Source organism: Sinocyclocheilus grahami, unplaced genomic scaffold (assembly GCF_001515645.1).
Source record: "Sinocyclocheilus grahami isolate Dianchi unplaced genomic scaffold, SAMN03320097.WGS_v1.1 scaffold703.1, whole genome shotgun sequence".
NCBI lineage: Eukaryota > Metazoa > Chordata > Actinopteri > Cypriniformes > Cyprinidae > Sinocyclocheilus > Sinocyclocheilus grahami.
Window position 1 is genome coordinate 358,286 of NW_015505882.1, and position 21,262 is coordinate 379,547.

The 21,262-nt window shown below is 36.1% G+C and overlaps 1 protein-coding gene across 1 annotated transcript in view; it reads right to left on the minus strand.

The window, feature by feature from the left end:
* The window catches only part of LOC107559851 (laminin subunit alpha-5), a 77,407-nt gene that overhangs the window by 28,127 nt on the left and 28,018 nt on the right, over positions 1-21,262 (minus strand). Inside the window, exons 7-31 of the mRNA XM_016243862.1 lie at positions 16,846-16,961; positions 12,709-12,827; positions 12,418-12,508; positions 11,830-11,964; positions 11,606-11,650; positions 11,315-11,479; positions 10,655-10,695; positions 9,622-9,721; positions 9,438-9,490; positions 9,249-9,354; positions 9,069-9,168; positions 8,814-8,970; positions 7,578-7,716; positions 6,205-6,347; positions 6,015-6,118; positions 5,770-5,923; positions 5,030-5,193; positions 4,488-4,596; positions 4,296-4,393; positions 3,680-3,872; positions 3,369-3,495; positions 3,148-3,287; positions 2,951-3,066; positions 1,829-2,040; positions 1,550-1,751 (exon numbers count right to left, since the gene is read on the minus strand). Coding sequence (XP_016099348.1) covers positions 1,550-1,751; positions 1,829-2,040; positions 2,951-3,066; positions 3,148-3,287; positions 3,369-3,495; positions 3,680-3,872; positions 4,296-4,393; positions 4,488-4,596; positions 5,030-5,193; positions 5,770-5,923; positions 6,015-6,118; positions 6,205-6,347; positions 7,578-7,716; positions 8,814-8,970; positions 9,069-9,168; positions 9,249-9,354; positions 9,438-9,490; positions 9,622-9,721; positions 10,655-10,695; positions 11,315-11,479; positions 11,606-11,650; positions 11,830-11,964; positions 12,418-12,508; positions 12,709-12,827; positions 16,846-16,961 — 3,129 coding nt within the window. The remainder of the gene's footprint in view (positions 1-1,549; positions 1,752-1,828; positions 2,041-2,950; positions 3,067-3,147; positions 3,288-3,368; positions 3,496-3,679; positions 3,873-4,295; positions 4,394-4,487; positions 4,597-5,029; positions 5,194-5,769; positions 5,924-6,014; positions 6,119-6,204; positions 6,348-7,577; positions 7,717-8,813; positions 8,971-9,068; positions 9,169-9,248; positions 9,355-9,437; positions 9,491-9,621; positions 9,722-10,654; positions 10,696-11,314; positions 11,480-11,605; positions 11,651-11,829; positions 11,965-12,417; positions 12,509-12,708; positions 12,828-16,845; positions 16,962-21,262) is intronic.

Here is a 21,262-nt window from a genome sequence, read left to right on the forward strand (position 1 = left end):
AAAATATAGTCATTATACTCTACCAGACCCAGTCCAAAAACAAGCTCATGGCTTTGGCCTAAAGCATTCTATCCAACTATAAGCAAACTGCCATAGTTATTTTCCATTTATCCAGTTATAGTTAATTAACATGACAATGTTCAATGGATGATGCATGAGTTATAATTTATGATATTCTCTCTAAATGCAGAGATGGTGGAGAGATTGTGCAGCTCACAGTCACAGCACCTCAAATCCCGCTTCCTCGTGGATTTTAAACACGGCCTAATGAGGGGATGGTGCAGCCAATAGACTGAAATAAAATCTCCTAAAAATAAATACCTCTGGAATTCCTGCACTTAATCCTTATATAGGCAGTATTGTTCTAACCAGAGACAGCGGTTAATAATATCAGTTCTTCAGGCAGCGCTTCACAGAAAAAAGTTTGGCTCAGGCATAAAAAGGTCAGTTGTAAACACTTGTTAATAAATCTAATCCAAACGAGCTGACTTCAAACACCAGACACGTTTAGTTTCACAAATCTCAAGAACCTGTCCATGGCATATTTCACCCCAAAATCAAAAGAACAAATTACAATGGTTATATTTTCCATTGGAAAAGAACAACTGCACACTCACTTAAGCATTTAATCAACGTTTGTGTGCAGTTGTTCTTTTTTTTAATCAAGGTACCTTGACAAAGGCTACTAGCCGAAACGTTGATTAAAAATAGCCAATGCTTAAGTGAGTGTGAAGTTGTTCTTTTTCAATTAAGTATTTTTTCCTTCAATTTGCACCTCCACAGGTGTGCTTTTGCTTTGCCTCACTTGCTATATTTTCCATTGAACCATTGTTTTTTATATATAAAAAGAAGCACATTTCCCCCTGATTTAAACTTTTTCTTGTTCACTAGTTCATATGATTAAAACAGTTTGCCATGCTGACTATAAATGAAATTCGTCTTAAACTCTAATTTCTAAATGGAATTAAATATTAGACTAACAACTTAATTAGAAAAGTTGCCTTGGAAACTAACTGAAATAAAAAAGGTTAAGTTAAAATTATTAAAACTAAAACATAAATATAGATTAAAGCTAAAAAGAAATATAGCTAATGAAGCTAATTCAAATATATTGTTTTTATTTATTTATTTGGAAAGAGAACATGTACAATTTTTTATTGTATTTATATTAATAAACACTATAACAGTACATAAAAAAAATAGTAGAATAACACTGATAGAGAATTAATGATGAAGAAATAATATGATGTCAGAAGAATTGTCACAGGAATGAGGTATAAGGACGCATATACTACATCCTTGAGACATGATTGTGGAAAAAGTGCTGAACTGCCACAAACAAAAATGTAAAAATAAAAATCATGATGGTCCTAAAATGGTCCTTGATGGGCCAAAAAAGCTTCAATTTGTTCATTTGTTTGGGCATTCCTGAGCTAAACTGGGGCAAATTTTAAACCACATATTCATAAACATTCAGATTCTTAGAAAGTCGACCCCATGAGCCACTGCATGCAGTATATATGCGTGTGTGTGTCTTGCTCTACTGTACCTGCACTGGCCGTTGTGTGTGTCACAGCCGATTTCCAGTGAAGCCACTCCAGGCCTGGAGCAGTTGCACATCTCACACCCCACCAGAGGATGGCAGCCAAACGTCTGGGGTTCACAGGTGACACAGTCGGGCTGCAGGGTCCTTGGAGGACAGATGCACTCACCCGTCACAGGCTCACACAGACGAGTGCCACAGTTACATGCTAGAGAGAAAAGCAAACATCCATCCATCCATCCATCAACCAATCCATCGTTCCACCATGTGGTTGGTGATACTCACGTCTACAGTTGGGGAAGCCGTAGTATCCCGTGGCACACTGGGAACAGTCTCGGCCAATCACGTTGGGTCTGCACTTGCACTGTCCTCCGAAGGTCTCGCACGTATCGCTCTCTGCACCCACCTCATGACAGCCGCAGGGCACAGCGCCGTTATTGAAGAACGCAGACAGAGACATGGTGGAGTTACGACAGAATGGAGACGCTGTGGACGGGCTGAGAGGACAGAGGGAATGTTAAGATGGATGGCACTCTAATAATGTTATATCGGGATACGTTTATGAACAATATATTTGCACCATATTATCAGCCGTATTAGAGATTTCTTTAATTTAATGGAATCAGCAATTGTTGCATTTTTAATTGTGTGTAATTTACATTTTTACATTTAAGGTTTTTATTAATGAATTGATTTAATTATTTAAAAACACTCACTTAAAGTTTAATACTTTAAAAGCACTAATATTTCAATAACAGTAAAACTGATGACATTATTTACTGTCTTTACATTTATTTTGACAGATGAAGCTCATGATTATGGTAAGGGAAGTTACATCTCCGACGAGTGCTTGCGGTGTTCGGCCAATCACAATGCACTGGGTCAGCTGGCCAATCAGAGCAGACTGCGCTTGTCGGAAGGAGGGACTTTGTAGAAAACGAAGCGTTTGAGAGAGGCGGGGCATAGAGGACTTACAATAATGTACAGTATTTGAAAAATAATGTGTTTTTTGAACATTAAAGCATGTCAACATATTCTGTTACACCAGATACACAAAATAATGATCTTTAAAAAAGCATCATATGACCCCTTTAACTAGTATCTAAGGAAACATTTCTAATTTTCGTTTTTTAAGCGTAAGCTTTTCATCTAATATGTATATTTTATATTATTTCAGCTTTATTTCAATCACCGAAAACAATTTTTAATAGTTTACATAAGTAAAAATAATTAAAAAAATTAAAATAATGCTGTGTATGTGTTTTAAGTGTTTCATTTTTATATTTATTTAGTCACAATTGGACTGCATTTTAATATCTGCGACATATTTACTTATTTATGGCCTATTTAAGGCCATAACATGACTATAATTATCACCCTGAATTTTCAAATCATGCAGTATCATACTTGATGTAAAAGCTGTTTTGTCCACAGTTGCTGATAAAGTCGTAAGATTTGTCCAGTGGCTCCCCAGTCAAAAAGCTGGAGCTGTAAGTGCTCTCTGGCACCACCAGCACATAGTCCTAAAACACACAAGAGAAAAGAAGTGTCACTGTTATTGTCAATTCATTTCACCTTTAGTCAAATGTGATAACAACACTCACCAGCCACAATGTCTTCCTGTCTGGAACACGCAGGGTCAGGATGACCTCATAGTCCGTCACGTCCAGGATAATCTGGTTCTCTGACATGACCACACCACGACAACCGTAACCATGGGGACAAAAGGATGCGTTGACGTGGCCTGGAATACAAAGAGTGACTTTTTCAGTGATAAAACAGAAGCTCAAGTCAATAGTGAGTCTGTGTTAATCTATTTGCTCACCCTGCCATATGCGTCCTCCATTGATGTGGACCTGGACGTTGTAAGTTGGGTGCAGGGGCTGATGGTAATGCAGGATGAACACATAACGGCCCAGCGCATGTACACGTGTTGAATACGTTACAGCATTCTGGGAAAGGAAGCAGACAAATGAACATCCGAAGACTTGCAGACATGCTTTTGTATTAGCATTTAAGTATCAGAAAGATACAAACTTCAAGACAGGGGCACTGGATGGATAAATGGAGGGGGAAAGGTTCTTTTAAAGGAAGAAACAGTAAGAAAGCAATGAGAGTGTAATGGGCCTGATGTACCTGATTAGGGTCCAGAAGCATGTGTTCACTGTTATCAGCAGCGGTTGGCGGTCTGGAGGTCATGGGCCTGGCTGCATGCAGGGAGGGATCAGGGGCTGAAGCTATAATCGAACCCGGCACAGAAGAAGCCTGACCCTCTTTTAGGACCAGAGACTGAGGAGGATTCTGGAAACGAGACGGGATGCAGGAGCCACTGGAAAACAGAGAATATAAAACATGAACATAAATAGGAGAAATTGTGTTAAATACATACGGATATACTTCACTTTGATACCTAAAATACCTACAAATCATGTCTTATGATCATAGGTACTTATAACTGTAAAAATGTAGACTAGTCAAATGTCATAATTTCAAAAAAGGCTGAAAAATAACTAAATGTGATTTCCAGAAAGGTCAGTGCTTGCAAAGCAGTGAAATAATTTTGTTTTAGGTAAGATGGTAACACAGTAAACAGTACACAATAAAAAAAATTTATACAATGAAATAAAATAAAATGGTTAGAAAGGTTGAACAAAAACAATCAACAAAACAAGTGTTTGAGTCTAATGGCGCATGATGTAATACAAAAGACTCAGTTCAAGATTCACATGTTGTGTGAATGTTGTTCAGTCACCTGTCTGGAGAGAAGTGTCCATGTATGCTGATGCAGTGAACTCTGGGCTTCAGGTACTCCATGGTGAACTGCGCGCGAGGGATGAGGAACACTTTGTGCTGGAAGGGAAATCAGATACACACTTGTAAATGGCATGTTTACAGTGTACACAAACAGACATTATGGCAGATTCAAGCAGAAAAAGTCTCTCACGAGGAAAAAACTGCTTCTGTCTGTGCTAAGCTGGATATCAGCCTCTGTGGAGAGAGTAAAGACCGCCACGCGCTTCTTGTCATCTACAGACACCGCACGGCACAGGAAACTACACACACATACACAGAAAGATATACACACAAATCAATCAGCAAATGCAGAGAAAAATTAAGAAAAGCGAAAAAGACCAATTGAAGAATTAAACGGCAATATCCATGCTTCTTAAAGAATGATGAATATAGAAAAATGATTCATTAAAACTTGTGATGTTACATTAAAACATTAAATAGGACTCATTTTACATGCATTTTACATGCAAACCGCATAGCCAATCATAAAAGAGGTCATATAAAAATCTTAAAGGTATGGTATCAAAAACAGCATGTTTAATTCTATGTGAAATGCAAACAAAACATGACTCGTTTGATGCAAAAACAAACAGCAGAAATAAACCAAAATACAGAATATGACCCCTTCAAGTTGAGTGTGAATACCTGAAGAATAAAAGAAAAGGCAAATGCTGCAATGTCACACAAACACACCTGTATTTGCAGTGGAGCAGTGTTATTTCCTCTCGATGAGTGGTTTCACCCAGTGAGCTGACAGACACTTTAAACGTTTGCGGGAATTGGTCTTCACTGGCGTACTCGACCACCAACACATACTCTCCAGGAACAGGAACACGACCACGCAGCTGAACTTTCATCTGAACGCACAAATATGATTTTATTTGTATAAAAATATGATTTTTATGTATTAATACACTACTGTTCTAAGGTTTGGGTTCAGTAAGATTTTTTAATGTTTGGTCACCAAGGCTGAATTCATCTGAATCAAAATACAATAAAAAAAACAACATATTATTACAATTTAAAAATAAATGTTTTCTATTGTAAAGCAATTTAAATTTATGTAATTGATTCCTGTGATCAAAGCTGAATTTTCAGCATCATTACTCTTCTTCAGTGTCACATGATCCTTCAGAAATCATTCTAATATACTGATTTGCTGCTCAAGATTCATTCCTTATTATCAATGCAGAAAACAGTTGTTCTGCTTAATATTTTTTGTGGAAACCTTGATATAAATTTTCATGATTCTTTGATGAATAGAAAGTTTAAAAGAACAGCATTTATTTGAAATAGAATTCTTTGTAACATTATAAATGTCTTTACTGTCAATTGTTATCAATTTAATGCATACTTGCTAAATAAAAGTATTAAGTTCTTTCAAAAAAGAAAAAACATATTTACACTTTTTAAATGAGTGTGCACATGCTTACGTCATTGCCGCTGCAGATGGCCATGATGGGATGGCGAGGAGTGATCTTTTCAGTGTGGCAGGGTCTGGGCAGGTGATTATCAGCCCTGCACTGGGCATCATTGCTGGAGATGGATGGGAACTCATCCAGAGACAGATACATGTACTGCAGACAGCTGAGCACACCAAAAGACAGATTATTACCCCAGTCACGTTGCATTTAACAAGTATACGCATATGTACACAAAAAGTTGCTGTACTACTGACTTTTGACTGGCATCCTGTGTGTTGCTGTATGAACAGGGTTCAATCACTTGAAGTTGCAGGATAGGAGCCTCGTAATATGCACTGGGCAACAGCACCAGGTAGTCCTGCAGAGAGAAAGAACACAGAGAACGTGTTCAGGGTGTGTTTATGCAGGAATAATGCAGAAAGTCTCTTTAAGAGGGGGTCCTACCAGCAGAATGCCCTCCGCCTCTATAATCACAGTCCAGGTTCCTGGGTTCAAGACAAATGGCTCCACAAAACTGTTCTGAGGCACGTTCACAAATGTGGGTTCTGAAGTGGGTGCAAATACGATCTGTTTGGACTGCTCAGAGCCTGCAAACAGAAGGATGGAGATGGAGACCTGTTTCATGGGGATGGAGTCACAGCACTGGATGAACCAATAAAACTACAAAGTTACATATTTATTAATTATTAAACATTATCAAGATATCAACTGTTGTACTAAAAGAATAGTTCATTTAAAATGAAAAGCTGTCATCATTTACTCATAAGGACTTTCATTTTTCTGTGAAACACAAAAGGAGAAGTTCAGCAGAATGTCCGAGCTGCTCTTTTCCATTCAATGAAAGTAAAATGGGATGGAAGAGTCCTGTCCAAATGTGTAAATAATTTTGTAAATTAATACCAAAACAAGAGGAAAGGGCAATTACTATGCAACAAGTTACAACTGTAGCATATCAAGACGGCTTTTGAAGTACAGGAGAAAAGAAGTACAGTTATGGAATAATTTATCAATAGAATAAAAAATATAAACAGAATTTAAAAAAAAATTGCAGCTATAAAAAAGTTATTTCTTTTGTGTAATAGCTTGTTTAGGGTTTACACAATTGGTTATTTGCTGAGTGTGTATTTATTACATTTGTGTATAATATTTATGTGTTATAAATTTCTTAGATTCTTAGTAAAAGCTTAATCAGCGACACATGCACCAAATTAGCTATTAGCTAAAATAAAAAATAGAGCAGCATTGTTATTCTCTATTATTCTGTCAAATAAAATAAAATAAGTAAATAATAAAATAAAGTAAAATTCATAAGTCTCAATGAAAATGGCAAAGCTCAATGAAATGACCAATGAGCTCTCCTTTGGGTTCACCGAAAGAATGAAAGTCCTGCACATCGAACCATCAAGCGTACCTCTTCTGCTGTTCTGATAGGCTGTGATTTTACCGTTCGACACAGCCAACCTCGTGTTTACATATCTGAGGATGAAGCGCGTGAGATACACGTCTGCTTCACGCACGTGCACCATCATTTTAACCGTATTCTGAGATGGAGGACAAGGAAGACAGGGAGAAGAGGAGGGGAGGGTGTACAGCACATAACATGGTCTGTGTTAAAGACCTGCACTGTGGCTTTCTGATCAAGATGGGTGTGATCTGAGATGCAGGTTGCGGTGAGAGTGTGTCTTGTACATGGGGGCAAATGGGAGGGTTTATGAAAAGAGCAGGAAGTCACCAGATCAGAGAGCAAAGGATTTAAGTGTGGAAGGTAGAAAGATGGAGAAAAGCAGATCATTAAAACAAAAGGGTGAAAAACTTACAATTCTCACACAGGAAGTGTCTGCCATCCTCGATCACAGAGACCCGCCCCCTCACGTCCACGCCCCCACGGTTCATATAGTGCAAGACCACATGAAACAGGTCTGGAGAGCCAACCACCACCTCAACCAGAACCCGAGGCTAGAGAGCAAGAGAGCAGCCCACAACAGAGACACAGAAAGAGAGACAAATGCAAAGCCATTGCTCAAAGCCACCACCAACCAGCACTACAGCCCAACACAGCAGCCAATGTACGCAAGCAGCACCAATCAAAAGCCGTGATCGAAGCCCTCAGCCAAGCCAAAGACACAGTGTATTTCAATCACACATCACACAACGCTACATCTCAGTCTAATTTTACACACATGCATCAACTTAAACATCTTGAATATCTACAAAATGATAATAATGACAATACAAATTTGTAATAAATTAATTTGAAAGTTAAAATAAGTAATCTTCATTATATTCACAGTTATTCATAATATTCAGTTCTATTATAATTAACATCATTATTTTCGTAGTATCTTTAACATGAAACAGCATTAATAACAAATTTTACTTCTGTAAAGTGACATATATCTGAGTGAAACAGGATATCCAACAAGAAAAAAGTGCTTTACAAAAAAGTAAATACTCAAATTGCTACAATATATAATATGTAATATCTAATAATATGTACTAATATAATAATAATAATGATGATTATGATGATGATGATAATAATTAGGGCCCGAGCACTACAGTGCGAGGACCTTATTGGAATTGCTCCGTTTCTTCTTATTATTGTTATAGCTGTTGTTGTAATAGATTTATTATTATTGCAAATATTAACAATATTAATAAGAATTATAATTATTACTGTTGTTTATATAATTTTATTATCAATATATAAGATTGTATCAGTATTATAGCAGTTTTGTATTATTATTAACCATTCAATATGTTGTTGTTTTATAAATAATACTAATGATAATTACAAAACAACAACAACAACAATAATATTTTTTATTATTATTTACCATTTAATAGTGTTGTTCTTATAATTAAAATAAATAATTATTATTTTAGATTATTACTAATAGTATTATTAATTATTATCACTCTTGTACTTGTTATTGTAGTTTTTATTAACATTACTATATTATTATTATTATAACAATTTGTTACTATTATTTACAATTCAGTAATATAATAAATTGATTTCAAGGTGCAAACATAAGTGTGTGTTTGTGTACCTGCATGGGGGACATCTGGGCATATCCCCTCCAGCTGAAGCTCTCAAACTCCAGAGGATTGTAACCAAACCTCACTGGACGTCCATCCATAGTGGTGCCTTCCTCCACCTCAAACTTCATATGGTGCAGGTCTGGGAAGTAATGATCTGGCCGGGGTCTAAACAAACACATCAGAGTCAATGCAGCCAACCACACATAAAAGTGATTACTGCACACTGTCTGCTATATCTGTGTGTGCTTTTCCCAGTCACTCACTGGTTGCATTTGGGTCCCTCCACATTGGATCTGCATCGACACCGCCCGTGCCTCTCATCACACACCTGCCCAACAGAGCCTCCAATGTCACACTGGCAGCCTACATGACACAGGGGCGAGAGTTTAACCCATCTCTTCATTTCAGTATTTAAAAATGTCTGCTTGGAACTGATTTTGTACCTTGGCACCCAAAGTAGTTGTTCTTCTGAAGGCTGAAGTATCCATCCTTGCACACATTACATGTGCCGCTGCACACGTTAGGTTTACAGTAACACTGGCCGGTGCTCTGATTTACACACAGATGGAGGTTTGTTTACTACACTCTTGAATTGCAGTTGTAAGATGGAGTTATTATTGATATTTCCATACCTGCGTGCACTCTGCAACCTCACTCATAGTTCCTAATGTATTACAGTCACAGCCTGCAAAATCAATCATAATATACATTAGCAGAGATAAATAATCTGTTTTATTTTATATACAATTTAACTAACAAGCTACAGATTTGAAAATTACAGTCATTTTGCACTGTGTGTCCAAACTTTTCTCTTACTTGAGCATCCATAGTCTGTATCAGGAGAAAGATTCCAGTAGAGAGGCTTACAGCGATCACAGGCCTCCCCCTCTACATGAGGCTGACACTCGCAGGAGCCCTGAGGAACACAAAACAAGCACTGAGAGTCTGGAATAGGAATTAATATTTGTGTCCAAGATCCTCATTTACAGCGGTAATTTAAAAATATCAATGTACTTGGACAGCAGTGTACACTCTGAACAGTACAATATGCAAATGTTTTTGTCGTGTCTATCACACATACACTACCTTTCAAAAGTTTGGGGTACATTTTTTTTTAAATAAAGTAAAAACAGTAATACTGTGAAATATTTTTACAATTTAAAGTAATGTTTGAAAAATAATTTAAAATATAATTTATTCCTGTGATGACAAACTTCAGAAATAATTCTAATATGATGATATGCTGCTCAGGAAATATTTCTTATTATTATCAATGTTGAAAACAGTTGTGCTGCTTAATATTTTTGTGGAAACCTTTTTCAGGACTCTTTGATAAAAAGTTAAAAAGAAAAAGAAATATTTTGTAACATTATAAACGCATTTACTGTCACTTTTGATCAATGCAATGCATCCTTGCTGAATATAAGTATTATTTTTTTTCAAAAAACAAAATCTTATCTCTGACTGCTGATACTGTTGTTTCACATAATCTTTTGATACATTCACAAAATATTAAACATATGTGCAGTATATAATGGTTGAGTAAAAAATTCAGTGACTTATAAAGACATTCTCTTGTTTGTTCCTGAATGATTGAGAGTTTTTTTTAATCAATTTGGATGAGTGAAAGATTCAATGACTCACTTATAAAGAAAGTCACTTTTTTTGTTCCTGAATGAAACAAATCTATTTGGTTGAGAGAATGATTCAATTGACTCACTCATAAAGACAGTCACTTGTTTTGTTTCAGAATAAATCAGTGTTTTCGAATGAATTAGTTCTTGAATGAATCAGTGTTTTTGTACAAATCTATTTGGTTGAGAGAACGATTCAAATTACTCCTTCATACAGATAGTCGCTTGACGCCACCTACTGGTGTAATGATGTAAACTGCAGAAAGAGTGACCGAAATGAAGAGGCACTGATGAATCAAACAATAAGACCAAGAGTGTGTGTTAAGAAAGTAAATAGGGTCGATTATAAATTCATACTGACCTTAAACAGAGCAGTAAAAGAGCAGGAAACAGTTATTGTGGCTGTAGTGTAAAGTTCACAGTTTGGCAGTAATCATGGGGGATTTTGAAGTTTAGTGAGATTAGAGTTGGTAAGCACTCACATTGGCACAGTGGGTAGTTGAAGTAAGCGAGCGCACACTGCTCGCATGAATACCCAGTTGAGTAAAAAATTCAGTGACTTATAAAGACATTCTCTTGTTTGTTCCTGAATGATTGAGAGTTTTTTTTAAATCAATTTGGATGAGTGAAAGATTCAATGACTCACTTATAAAGAAAGTCACTTTTTTTGTTCCCGAATGAAACAAATCTATTTGGTTGAGAGAATGATTCAATTGACTCACTCATAAAGACAGTCACTTGTTTTGTTTCAGAATAAATCAGTGTTTTCGAATGAATTAGTTCCTGAATGAATCAGTGTTTTTGTACAAATCTATTTGGTTGAGAGAACGATTCAAATGACTCCTTCATACAGATAGTCGCTTGACGCCACCTACTGGTGTAATGATGTAAACTGCAGAAAGAGTGACCGAGGCCGAAGTGACCAGGAGCGCAGGTGTCACAGTGTTCTCCAGTGAATTCAGGTTTACACACACATGTATTGGTGCGAGGGTCTGGCCTGCAGGAGTTCCCTTCTGTACCTGCAGCACTGCACTCGCAATCTGCACAACACAAGAACGTAACATAAAATGTATGAGAAATCAATGAAAAAGAATTAGAATGAAATCAGGTTGAATCAAAAAAATTTGAATCAGGATGAGTCAAACTGAATCAAATCAATGTCTTACTGATGATTTCCCCTGCAGGTCTGGCCTCTCCACTTATGTACCCCTCTGACAGTAATAAACACAAGCAAACAAACTGTATAATTAACAAGGAGAATTTCTTTACACATATATACTAATTACTTGTTTGATAGCTGTTTAGAGACAATTTTCCACGCTGGATGAATTCAGCTGAAATATACTGCCTGAAACCTTCATGAAAGCTTTAAAGATACACGGAGACTTACGGTAGCATTCAGGGAAGCCTTTGTAGCCCTCCGCACACGTGTCACAGTTCTCGCCGGTGTAACTGGGTTTACAGTAACAGCGTCCGGTCAGATCCTCACATGTGCCATCAGTGAACTCAGACTCACACTGACACTCTGCAAAACACATGAGAGAATCATGGAAAAACAAGCAAAAGAAAGGAACATGCTTTATCAGTATCAGTATGCATGCATGCATGCAGTACAGTTCAATTTTCATTCATAGTTATGTATGACCAGAAATGTTGTTATTAGCTAAAACTAAAATGATAAAAAAATTAATTTTCATTAATGGAAGTAGATGAAAAATGTAAACAAACATTAATATTGTAATAAATATTGTTTTGGCAACATTTCAGAAATGAAACAACTTTAATAAGTTACAAACCAAATACTAAAATGACAAAAAAAATATATAAATAAATTACAAAAAAATAAATGAACATAATTACATAAACTAAAATGTAAAAAATAAATAAATAAAAGTTAATAAAAAATAATATATATTATAACATTATATAAATAATACTAAAACAATACTGTGTTAAGTGTGTATGAGTGGAGACTCACTTGAACAGGCGAATGGGGACTCCAGAGGATGATCAGGTGATCTGTAGTACCCAGGAATGCAGCGCTCACAGTTGAAGCCTGTGGTGTGATGCTGTGAAAGCATAAAAATCATAGGATGTACTTGCAAAAACATCAACAGCTGTTTCCAAACCTAGTGAGTGTGTATTTGTCGGTCGCCCACAAATGTTGTATGCATTTATGTTGCCCATGCTGTCTAGGTAGGTTTTGAGCCACAGTCAATGTATCTGTACCCCTTTCGTGTTATTAGTGTGTTTGTACAGCTGAGCCCACCTGGCATTCAATGCACACTCCTCCGCCCCTGTGTTGTCCCTGCATGTTGAGACTGGCTCTCCGCTGGTCGATCTCTGGATCATAGTAGCACTCTGATGAGTGTCTGTGGCAGTTACATGCTACAAACACACACACAACACAGTTACGCCACTATATAATCAGCCTGAAGATGAAACACGCTGAGGTTAATAACTCATCTGTCAGTGCAGAGATGTACAATATACAAGTAGGACAGATATAAAATACTCAGAGACACACACACACATCAGTGTCCACCTGAAGAGTTCAGACTGTCCCGAGAGGAATGACAGCAGAGAAGGGAAAAAGAAAGAGAAAAGAATCATTAGCAAGGAGAACACGAGAGATCGTAGCTGGAAATACAAGTTAAAACATATTGACAAAATAAAATAATTGTGCATACACTTACACAAACGTACCATGGTGACCAAAACATTCGTTTTTACAGTTATTATCACTACAATAAAATTGGTAATTTGGTATTAGATTTAGGCTAGCAGATGATAAACAATACTAACGAAAAAAATGCAGATTTGACACTCTTCTTCATATTGGTTGATGAATACAGTTACCAAAAAAAGTTTTAGAAAGATTTATTTATTTACATTAAAATAATTGGTAATTACTTCAAAGTAAGGCTAATTTCAGTTTCAGAATTTTGATTGCGGCTATGAATTTTTATTTAAGTCCATCACTAATATCCATAGACAAAATGTTAACAATTGAATCAGCTGTAATTGGCGAAATCTCACAATATTACACTCTTAAAAATAAAAGTGCTTCAAAAGGTTCTTCAAGCGATGCCATAGAAGAACCATTTTTGGTTCCACAAAGAACCATTCAGTCAAAGGTTCTTTAAAGAACCATCTCTTTCTTAGCTTTTTATAATCTGAAGAACCTTCTTTCGCCACAAAGAACCTTTTGTGAAACAGAAAGGTTCTTCAGATGTTGAAGGTTCTTTATGGAACCATTTAGACAAAAAGGTTCTTCTATGGCATCGTGAAGCACCTTTTTTTTTTAAGAGTGTAGGACAAATTCACTATTTAAAAAATGAATACCAGCAGGCTATAAAAAGCTCTCAAAACTACTGATCATGTGTTTTTCCTGTCTCACAGAGGAGTCTTTGACAGGACAGGCGGTGTGGAATGGCTGTGCTTTGTTAGGGTCCAGTCCACTGACGGCAGGGTGAGGACACGGTGACCCGACTTGAGATTAAACAGTTCTGTCAGATGGGACAGTCTCTCAAGCCAACTCTGCTCACAGATGTGCCGTAAACCTCACTGAGGTCTCTCTCCACACAAAGGAGTGGTTATATATTTGGGAATTCAGAGATTAGATTAGCTAAAAAAACAGCGGATATCCAACAATGGCTCCCAATACAGAGAAAAACACCCAGAGAGTGAGTCTCTTAAAAGCATTGAGGGACTATTTTTACAGTGTGTGAGAGAAGGCAGACTGAACTAGCATCTGTATGAGCTCACAGCGGGCTGGACCGGTTCACATAGACTGCCAGCCTCTCTTATTCACACTGACTCTGATGTCTTACTAAAGCAGAGACTACACTGATCCTAAACTGAACCTATAAATATCATCGCATAATCAAGAATATCAACCAAAACATCCTCACACAACAAAACCAATCTGCGGTCTAAAAGGCTAATATGTATTTACATTTATAAAGGTATCAGGTAGCCAGTTTTACTTGGAGGACTAGGATTGCTCCTTAAAAAAATAGAATAAATGATCAGTGTAATAATTCAAACTAAAATATTTATCAAATAAAATACACACAAACACACACACACACACACACACTTTTAGACAAATTTTAAATGTTTTTAAATGTAGGTAAATACCACAATAAAATAACACACACATAGTTATATAAATTTTGAAAGCCAACTTTTCAATTAAAACGTATATTAATCACTTTTTAAATAGACAAATCAAGACTGAATTGTTTTTAAAAATGTAGTTAAGTAACAATAAATTAATACATTATGTTTTTGATTTGACAAAAATAGACATTTTAATTCATGTTTTAAAATGTAGTTAAATAAGACAATAAAATAATAAATAATACTTTTTTATTTTTGAAGTTTCAAAAAAAGCATTTGTCAGTTGTTTTACTGTTTTACTTTTGCTAAATGCTTTTCTTTATCCACTTGCCAATAGAGTTAAAATGCCCCTGGACAGTTCACTAGAAATTCAAGAAAAATATATAATACCACAACAATGTGGAATATGAGTACAATGACAGTCACATAGTCTTTTACATTTGTTAGAATGTCACAAGTTGAAATGATAAAAACTGGAGAATGTAGGTAGAGAAACTTGTGTGATTAAGTATGTGAAAGGATCACCAGACAAGACAGAGATCATGGACTAGGTTTGCATTTATTAAAAGATTCGTGTTTGTATTTCCCTGTGTGTTTTTATTAATATTCTCTGTTTTGTGCAAATGAGTTTATAGGCATCAGTTGCATGAATCATAATTATCTGTCTGGTGTCTATAAGCAGAGCATACAGTATATTTTTACATTTTCGAGAAATAATATATTTATTGATATTGATAGGTCAAGATAGGTTTACTTGTTTTAAAGGGGTCATATGACGTTGCTAAAAAGAACAGTATTTTGTGTATTTGGTGTAATGCAATGTGTTTATGTGGTTTAAGGTTAAAAAAACACATTATTTTCCACATACTGTACATTATTGTTTCTCCTCTATGCCCCGCCTTTCTGAAACGCGTCGATTTTTACAAAGCTTATCGGTCTGAAAAGCGAGGTGTGCTCTGATTGGCCATCTATCTAGTGTGTTGTGATTGGCCGAATACCTCAAGCGTGTGACGGAAATGTTACGCCCCTTACCATACTGTGTTTCCATCATACAGTCTATGGTTTCCTTGTGTCCGGCGCGACGAGACAAAACCAATAAAACCCATTACAAACGAGGCATTTGTTGCATACTCTGCTTCGTCCGAAGCACGAAGTTTATGTTTTTCCTCAGCAACCAGCACGGATCAGCTCCAGGAATGAGGAAGTGGATATCGTCCTCTTTTGGAAGGCCAAACAAAGTAGTTTCGCTTTCACAATGTAACAAAGCGCCTTCACGACATGGCGGCGGTGGCAACAATAATACTACAGTGAGAATAAAAGTTACGCCTTCTTTCTTTGCGTGAACATTTGGGCGGTGTTATGCAAATCTTCCCACATAGTGATGTAGATATGTGGGGGCGTGTTAGAACGAGCCGTTTTAGGTAGGCGTGGTTGACTCCTAACTTTTATAAAGAATATCTCTTTGGATTTGAGACTTTAGTCTTTGCAACTTTACAGATCTTCTTTATGCGCCAAGAGCTTGTAACACTCCAAAGAGAAAGGAAAATTTGAAATCGCATCATATGACCCCTTTAAAGACTAATATTGTCTAAAGTTATGTTTTGATTGTTTTCAAATGTTTTATATTTTAAAATGTGTTTAGTTATTTAGCATGTTTGTGTATTTATGATCATTTGTACAATTAATTGCTAAGGGAAAAAGACATTGTGTATGTGTACGCACCATGAATTCAAGGCAACTTTCATTTCGCGAACAGTATGGATTCGTGTATTTCATTACACAAGTTTTAAACGCCACTGGCTCAATTAACATATATAGTATAGTAATGATAGCAAAGTAGATCTTAGTTGTATTTTAAGTGATATTATAAATCCTGTAAACATATAAAAGTTAAGATTGGGGTTTCTCCGGCTCTCTGCACTGGCGTTTAGGAAAACCGGACGTATCTCTACCCACTCTCTCTCGCTGATCGGAAATCCAGCATGGCGCCACATGCCACTAAGATTCTGAGCATTTCTGAAAGTCACACTCATACTTAGTGAATACATGTCATGTCTATTAATACATAAATACACAATACATAAATGTCATGTCTATTAATACATAAGAGCACTGTTAGAAAGAATAAAGAAAATGCTGTTCTGCCATCAAGAAAGGAAGAAAGAAAGAATCTCCCACAGGAGAGAAATCATGTTTTGTGAACAATGTGTCAAGGAGGGGCCCGGCAGGTACTATATCTTTGTTTTGTTGGCTCACTGGATGCAGAGAGAGGAAAACTCACGTTCACATTCATTGGCACTGTAAGTCGTGGCTGGTTTCCATGGAAACTGGTTGAAGCCGGGGCAACAGCGATCACATGATGGCCCGCAAGTGTTGTGCTGGCAGTCACACTGAAGCCTGACATAAAAGACAAATCACGGGTTAATGACCAAATCATTCAAGTTTATACCTCAAAACCTAAAACTTGCTATATGCTTTTGATGCTATTTTGCATGCTATTTATATATTGCTTTTATATGCTATTTGAGTAATTTTCAAATAAAACTAATTATTTTGTTATATTTATGTGAAGAAAATGTGTATATTAGTACATATGTATATATTATGTATATTTATTTTGTTCATGTTTCAGAACAGAATTTCCCACTGCCATGTTTGAAGGTTAGTTTCATGAGAATCACTCTTGTCCTCTTTCTGTCTCATTCTTGAGGGGCCACTATATGCAAATACTAAAGTACTTAATGTCTATGGGCCTCAAATGAGCCACGCAAGAGCTTTTATTCAAGTGTCCAAACTTCTCACTGACCTTGCTGCTTCCAGGAAAAGGGTGAATTAGGGAGATCGAGAGAGTCTTTAAAACCTGAGAGTCTGAAAGGGTTAAATTCTTCCCGCTTGCTCAATTTTCCTCCATCATCTGAACAGCTAATCGAATTAACTGGGACTCAGCGGTCTGCTCATTGGTGGCTGCATTTACACACGTATCATCAAAAAGCTACACAGCAGACAGCAAAGAACTGCTACACATGTTACATACGCCATACTGAAATGATAATCATCAATAATGAGCATCGAATAAAAATAAAAAAGCATTTATAGATTTCTAATAATGAACCATGAATCAAAATAATACATCCAAATATCCTATAAATCTCTATATTCAACATACCTTGAACAAATCCATGGTGGATAATTCATACAATCTGCTTATTTTTGCAAATTTTTTTTACACGTTTGTATGAATCAAATGATAAAAATTCAATATCAAATCATAAAATAGTTAAATTTTCTCGGATCGGATTGAACAAATGCCACAGCTGGAACAGAAATGTTACAGTTGGTGTTTTTATGGCCTTTTACATTTTTGTAATTGCTAAGATGTTCATAAAACACCACGAATTACAAGATTAATAAGAGTCATATTCGTCCTTTGCTATTCACCATCGCTCAGCAAAATAGTCTGTTTGTGAGCACCACTAAGTCATGGTTTCATGTAACAGCAGTGGCATGTGGCCAAAACGCAATTCTAATTGGTTGGCCAGTTTTCTTTGCAGTGCAATGAAAAAGAGAGCAATAATTGGTTGCATTGACTGCAGGTGAATTTTTTTTTATGTTTACATACAATTGTACACTTTACAATAAGGGTAATGTTAGCTAACATATTAACTAACATGAACAAACAACGAACAATACATTTATTACAGTATTTATTCATCTTTGTTAATGGTAGTTAATGAAAAATATAGTCGTTTATTGTTAGTTCATGTTAATTCACAGTGCATTAATTAATGTTAACTAGCACAACTTTTGATTTTAATAATGCATTAGTAAATGTTGAAATTAACATGAACTAAGATTAATAAATACTGTTCATGCTTAGTTCATGTTAACTGAAGTAGTACTAGTAACTAATGTTAACTACTGAACCTTATTGCAAAGTGTTACTGAACTTTCGCACTGAACAGTCATCTCAGTGAGAACGGGCCTTTGCGTAACATCCATAAGAAGTTTTAAAAATGTATTACAAGATCATAAAATAAAACTTCTGACTAGTGCTGTCAAATGATTAATCGTGATCAATCGCATCCAAAATAAAAGTTTTTGTTTACATAGTATGTGTGTGTACTGTGTATATTTATTATGTATATATGAATAAATACACACTCAAACAGTATATATTTCAGAAAAATATGTTATGTTTATATATTAAATATGTTTATTTAGAATATAAATGATATGACTATAAATATAAACATGTAAATATTTTCAATATGTGTTTGTGTTTATATATATATAATAAATATACACAGTACACACACATATATTATGCAAACAAAAACTTTTATTTTGTATGCGATTAATCTCGATTAATCGTTTGACAGCACTGCTTCTGACAAGTTCACTCTCATCAGTTTCTACAATGTTCCATCCAGTCCTGCACATAAACATATACAACACGCAGACTTTTCACATTCACTCATTTGAGTACTACTGAGTGCACACATATGGAAGGAGCGGCAGCTTAATCCTTCATTAACACCCAGCCACAGTCAGAGCAAGTGTTCCAGAGCCTCACTTCAAATGAGCTACAGCCAACCATACTAACCAACCCCATCCACAGTCTATTAACCCTCCGCTGCCCTCTAGATCTCCTCTAAGACTTTAACACACATGCCTGAACGTCTTAAGCTCCAAGTTCAGCTTAAGACATGGAAGAAGTTATGTCTCTACCCATATAAATCTCCCCATAAATCAACTCAACACTGACATCAGTTTAACTCCTGGAATCTGTGGGGCAAACAGGTGCACCTGGGAGGCTTAGGTGGAGCGCGCTTTAGCGATTGCCTTCTGATCTTCTGCGTCTGACTCATTCTCTGGGTCATCCTCATTTAGCTCTGTCAGTCAAAACCCTCCACCCTTCACTAACTGTCTGTATTCAGTCAGCATTTATCGCGAAAAGTCTCTTGCTCACCAAAACTGCATTTATTTGATCAAAAATACAGTAAATTGTGAAATATTATTACAATTAAAAATAACTGTTTACTATTTGAATATATTTTAAAATTCAATTTATTTCTTTGATGCAAAGCTGAATTTTCAGCCTCCTTACTCCAGTCTTCAGTGTCACATGATCCTTCAGAAATCATTCGGATATACTGATTTGCTGCTCAGGAAACATTTCTTATTAGTATCAATGTTAAAAACAGTTCTGCTGCTTGATATGCTTATGGAAACCATGATATTCAGAATAGTTTTTTTTTAAGTCTGAGATGACTACATGTCACTCACAGAATTAAACAGGTGACAACCTTATAGTGGATATAGTTATTGTCTTTTTAACTGAATACTTCGTTATTAACACTACTTTTAAAAATGTTTACCATTGTATAATGTCTATCAGTTCACATACTATTTAAAAAAAAATAAAATTCAGTGTTTCAGTGTATATGGTGCAATATGCAGTAGGCTATTTAATTGCAAACCACTAAGCTCCTTAACTCCACCCTTTGTACAATAAAACAGTCACCACAGAGACACACAATTAAATTACAATGTTCCATCCAGTCCTGCACATAAACATATACAACACGCAGACTTTTCACATTCACTCATTTGAGTACTACTGAGTGCACACATATGGAAGGAGCGGCAGCTTAATCCTTCATTAACACCCAGCCACAGTCAGAGCAAGTGTTCCAGAGCCTCACTTCAAATGAGCTACAGCCAACCATACTAACCAACCCCATCCACAGTCTATTAACCCTCCGCTGCCCTCTAGATCTCCTCTAAGACTTTAACACACATGCCTGAACGTCTTAAGCTCCAAGTTCAGCTTAAGACATGGAAGAAGTTATGTCTCTACCCATATAAATCTCCCCATAAATCAACTCAACACTGACATCAGTTTAACTCCTGGAATCTGTGGGGCAAACAGGTGCACCTGGGAGGCTTAGGTGGAGCGCGCTTTAGCGATTGCCTTCTGATCTTCTGCGTCTGACTCATTCTCTGGGTCATCCTCATTTAGCTCTGTCAGTCAAAACCCTCCACCCTTCACTAACTGTCTGTATTCAGTCAGCATTTATCGCGAAAAGTCTCTTGCTCACCAAAACTGCATTTATTTGATCAAAAATACAGTAAATTGTGAAATATTATTACAATTAAAAATAACTGTTTACTATTTGAATATATTTTAAAATTCAATTTATTTCTTTGATGCAAAGCTGAATTTTCAGCCTCCTTACTCCAGTCTTCAGTGTCACATGATCCTTCAGAAATCATTCGGATATACTGATTTGCTGCTCAGGAAACATTTCTTATTAGTATCAATGTTAAAAACAGTTCTGCTGCTTGATATGCTTATGGAAACCATGATATTCAGAATAGTTTTTTTTTAAGTCTGAGATGACTACATGTCACTCACAGAATTAAACAGGTGACAACCTTATAGTGGATATAGTTATTGTCTTTTTAACTGAATACTTCGTTATTAACACTACTTTTAAAAATGTTTACCATTGTATAATGTCTATCAGTTCACATACTATTTAAAAAAAAATAAAATTCAGTGTTTCAGTGTATATGGTGCAATATGCAGTAGGCTATTTAATTGCAAACCACTAAGCTCCTTAACTCCACCCTTTGTACAATAAAACAGTCACCACAGAGACACACAATTAAATTGCCCACACCTAGAAAAGATG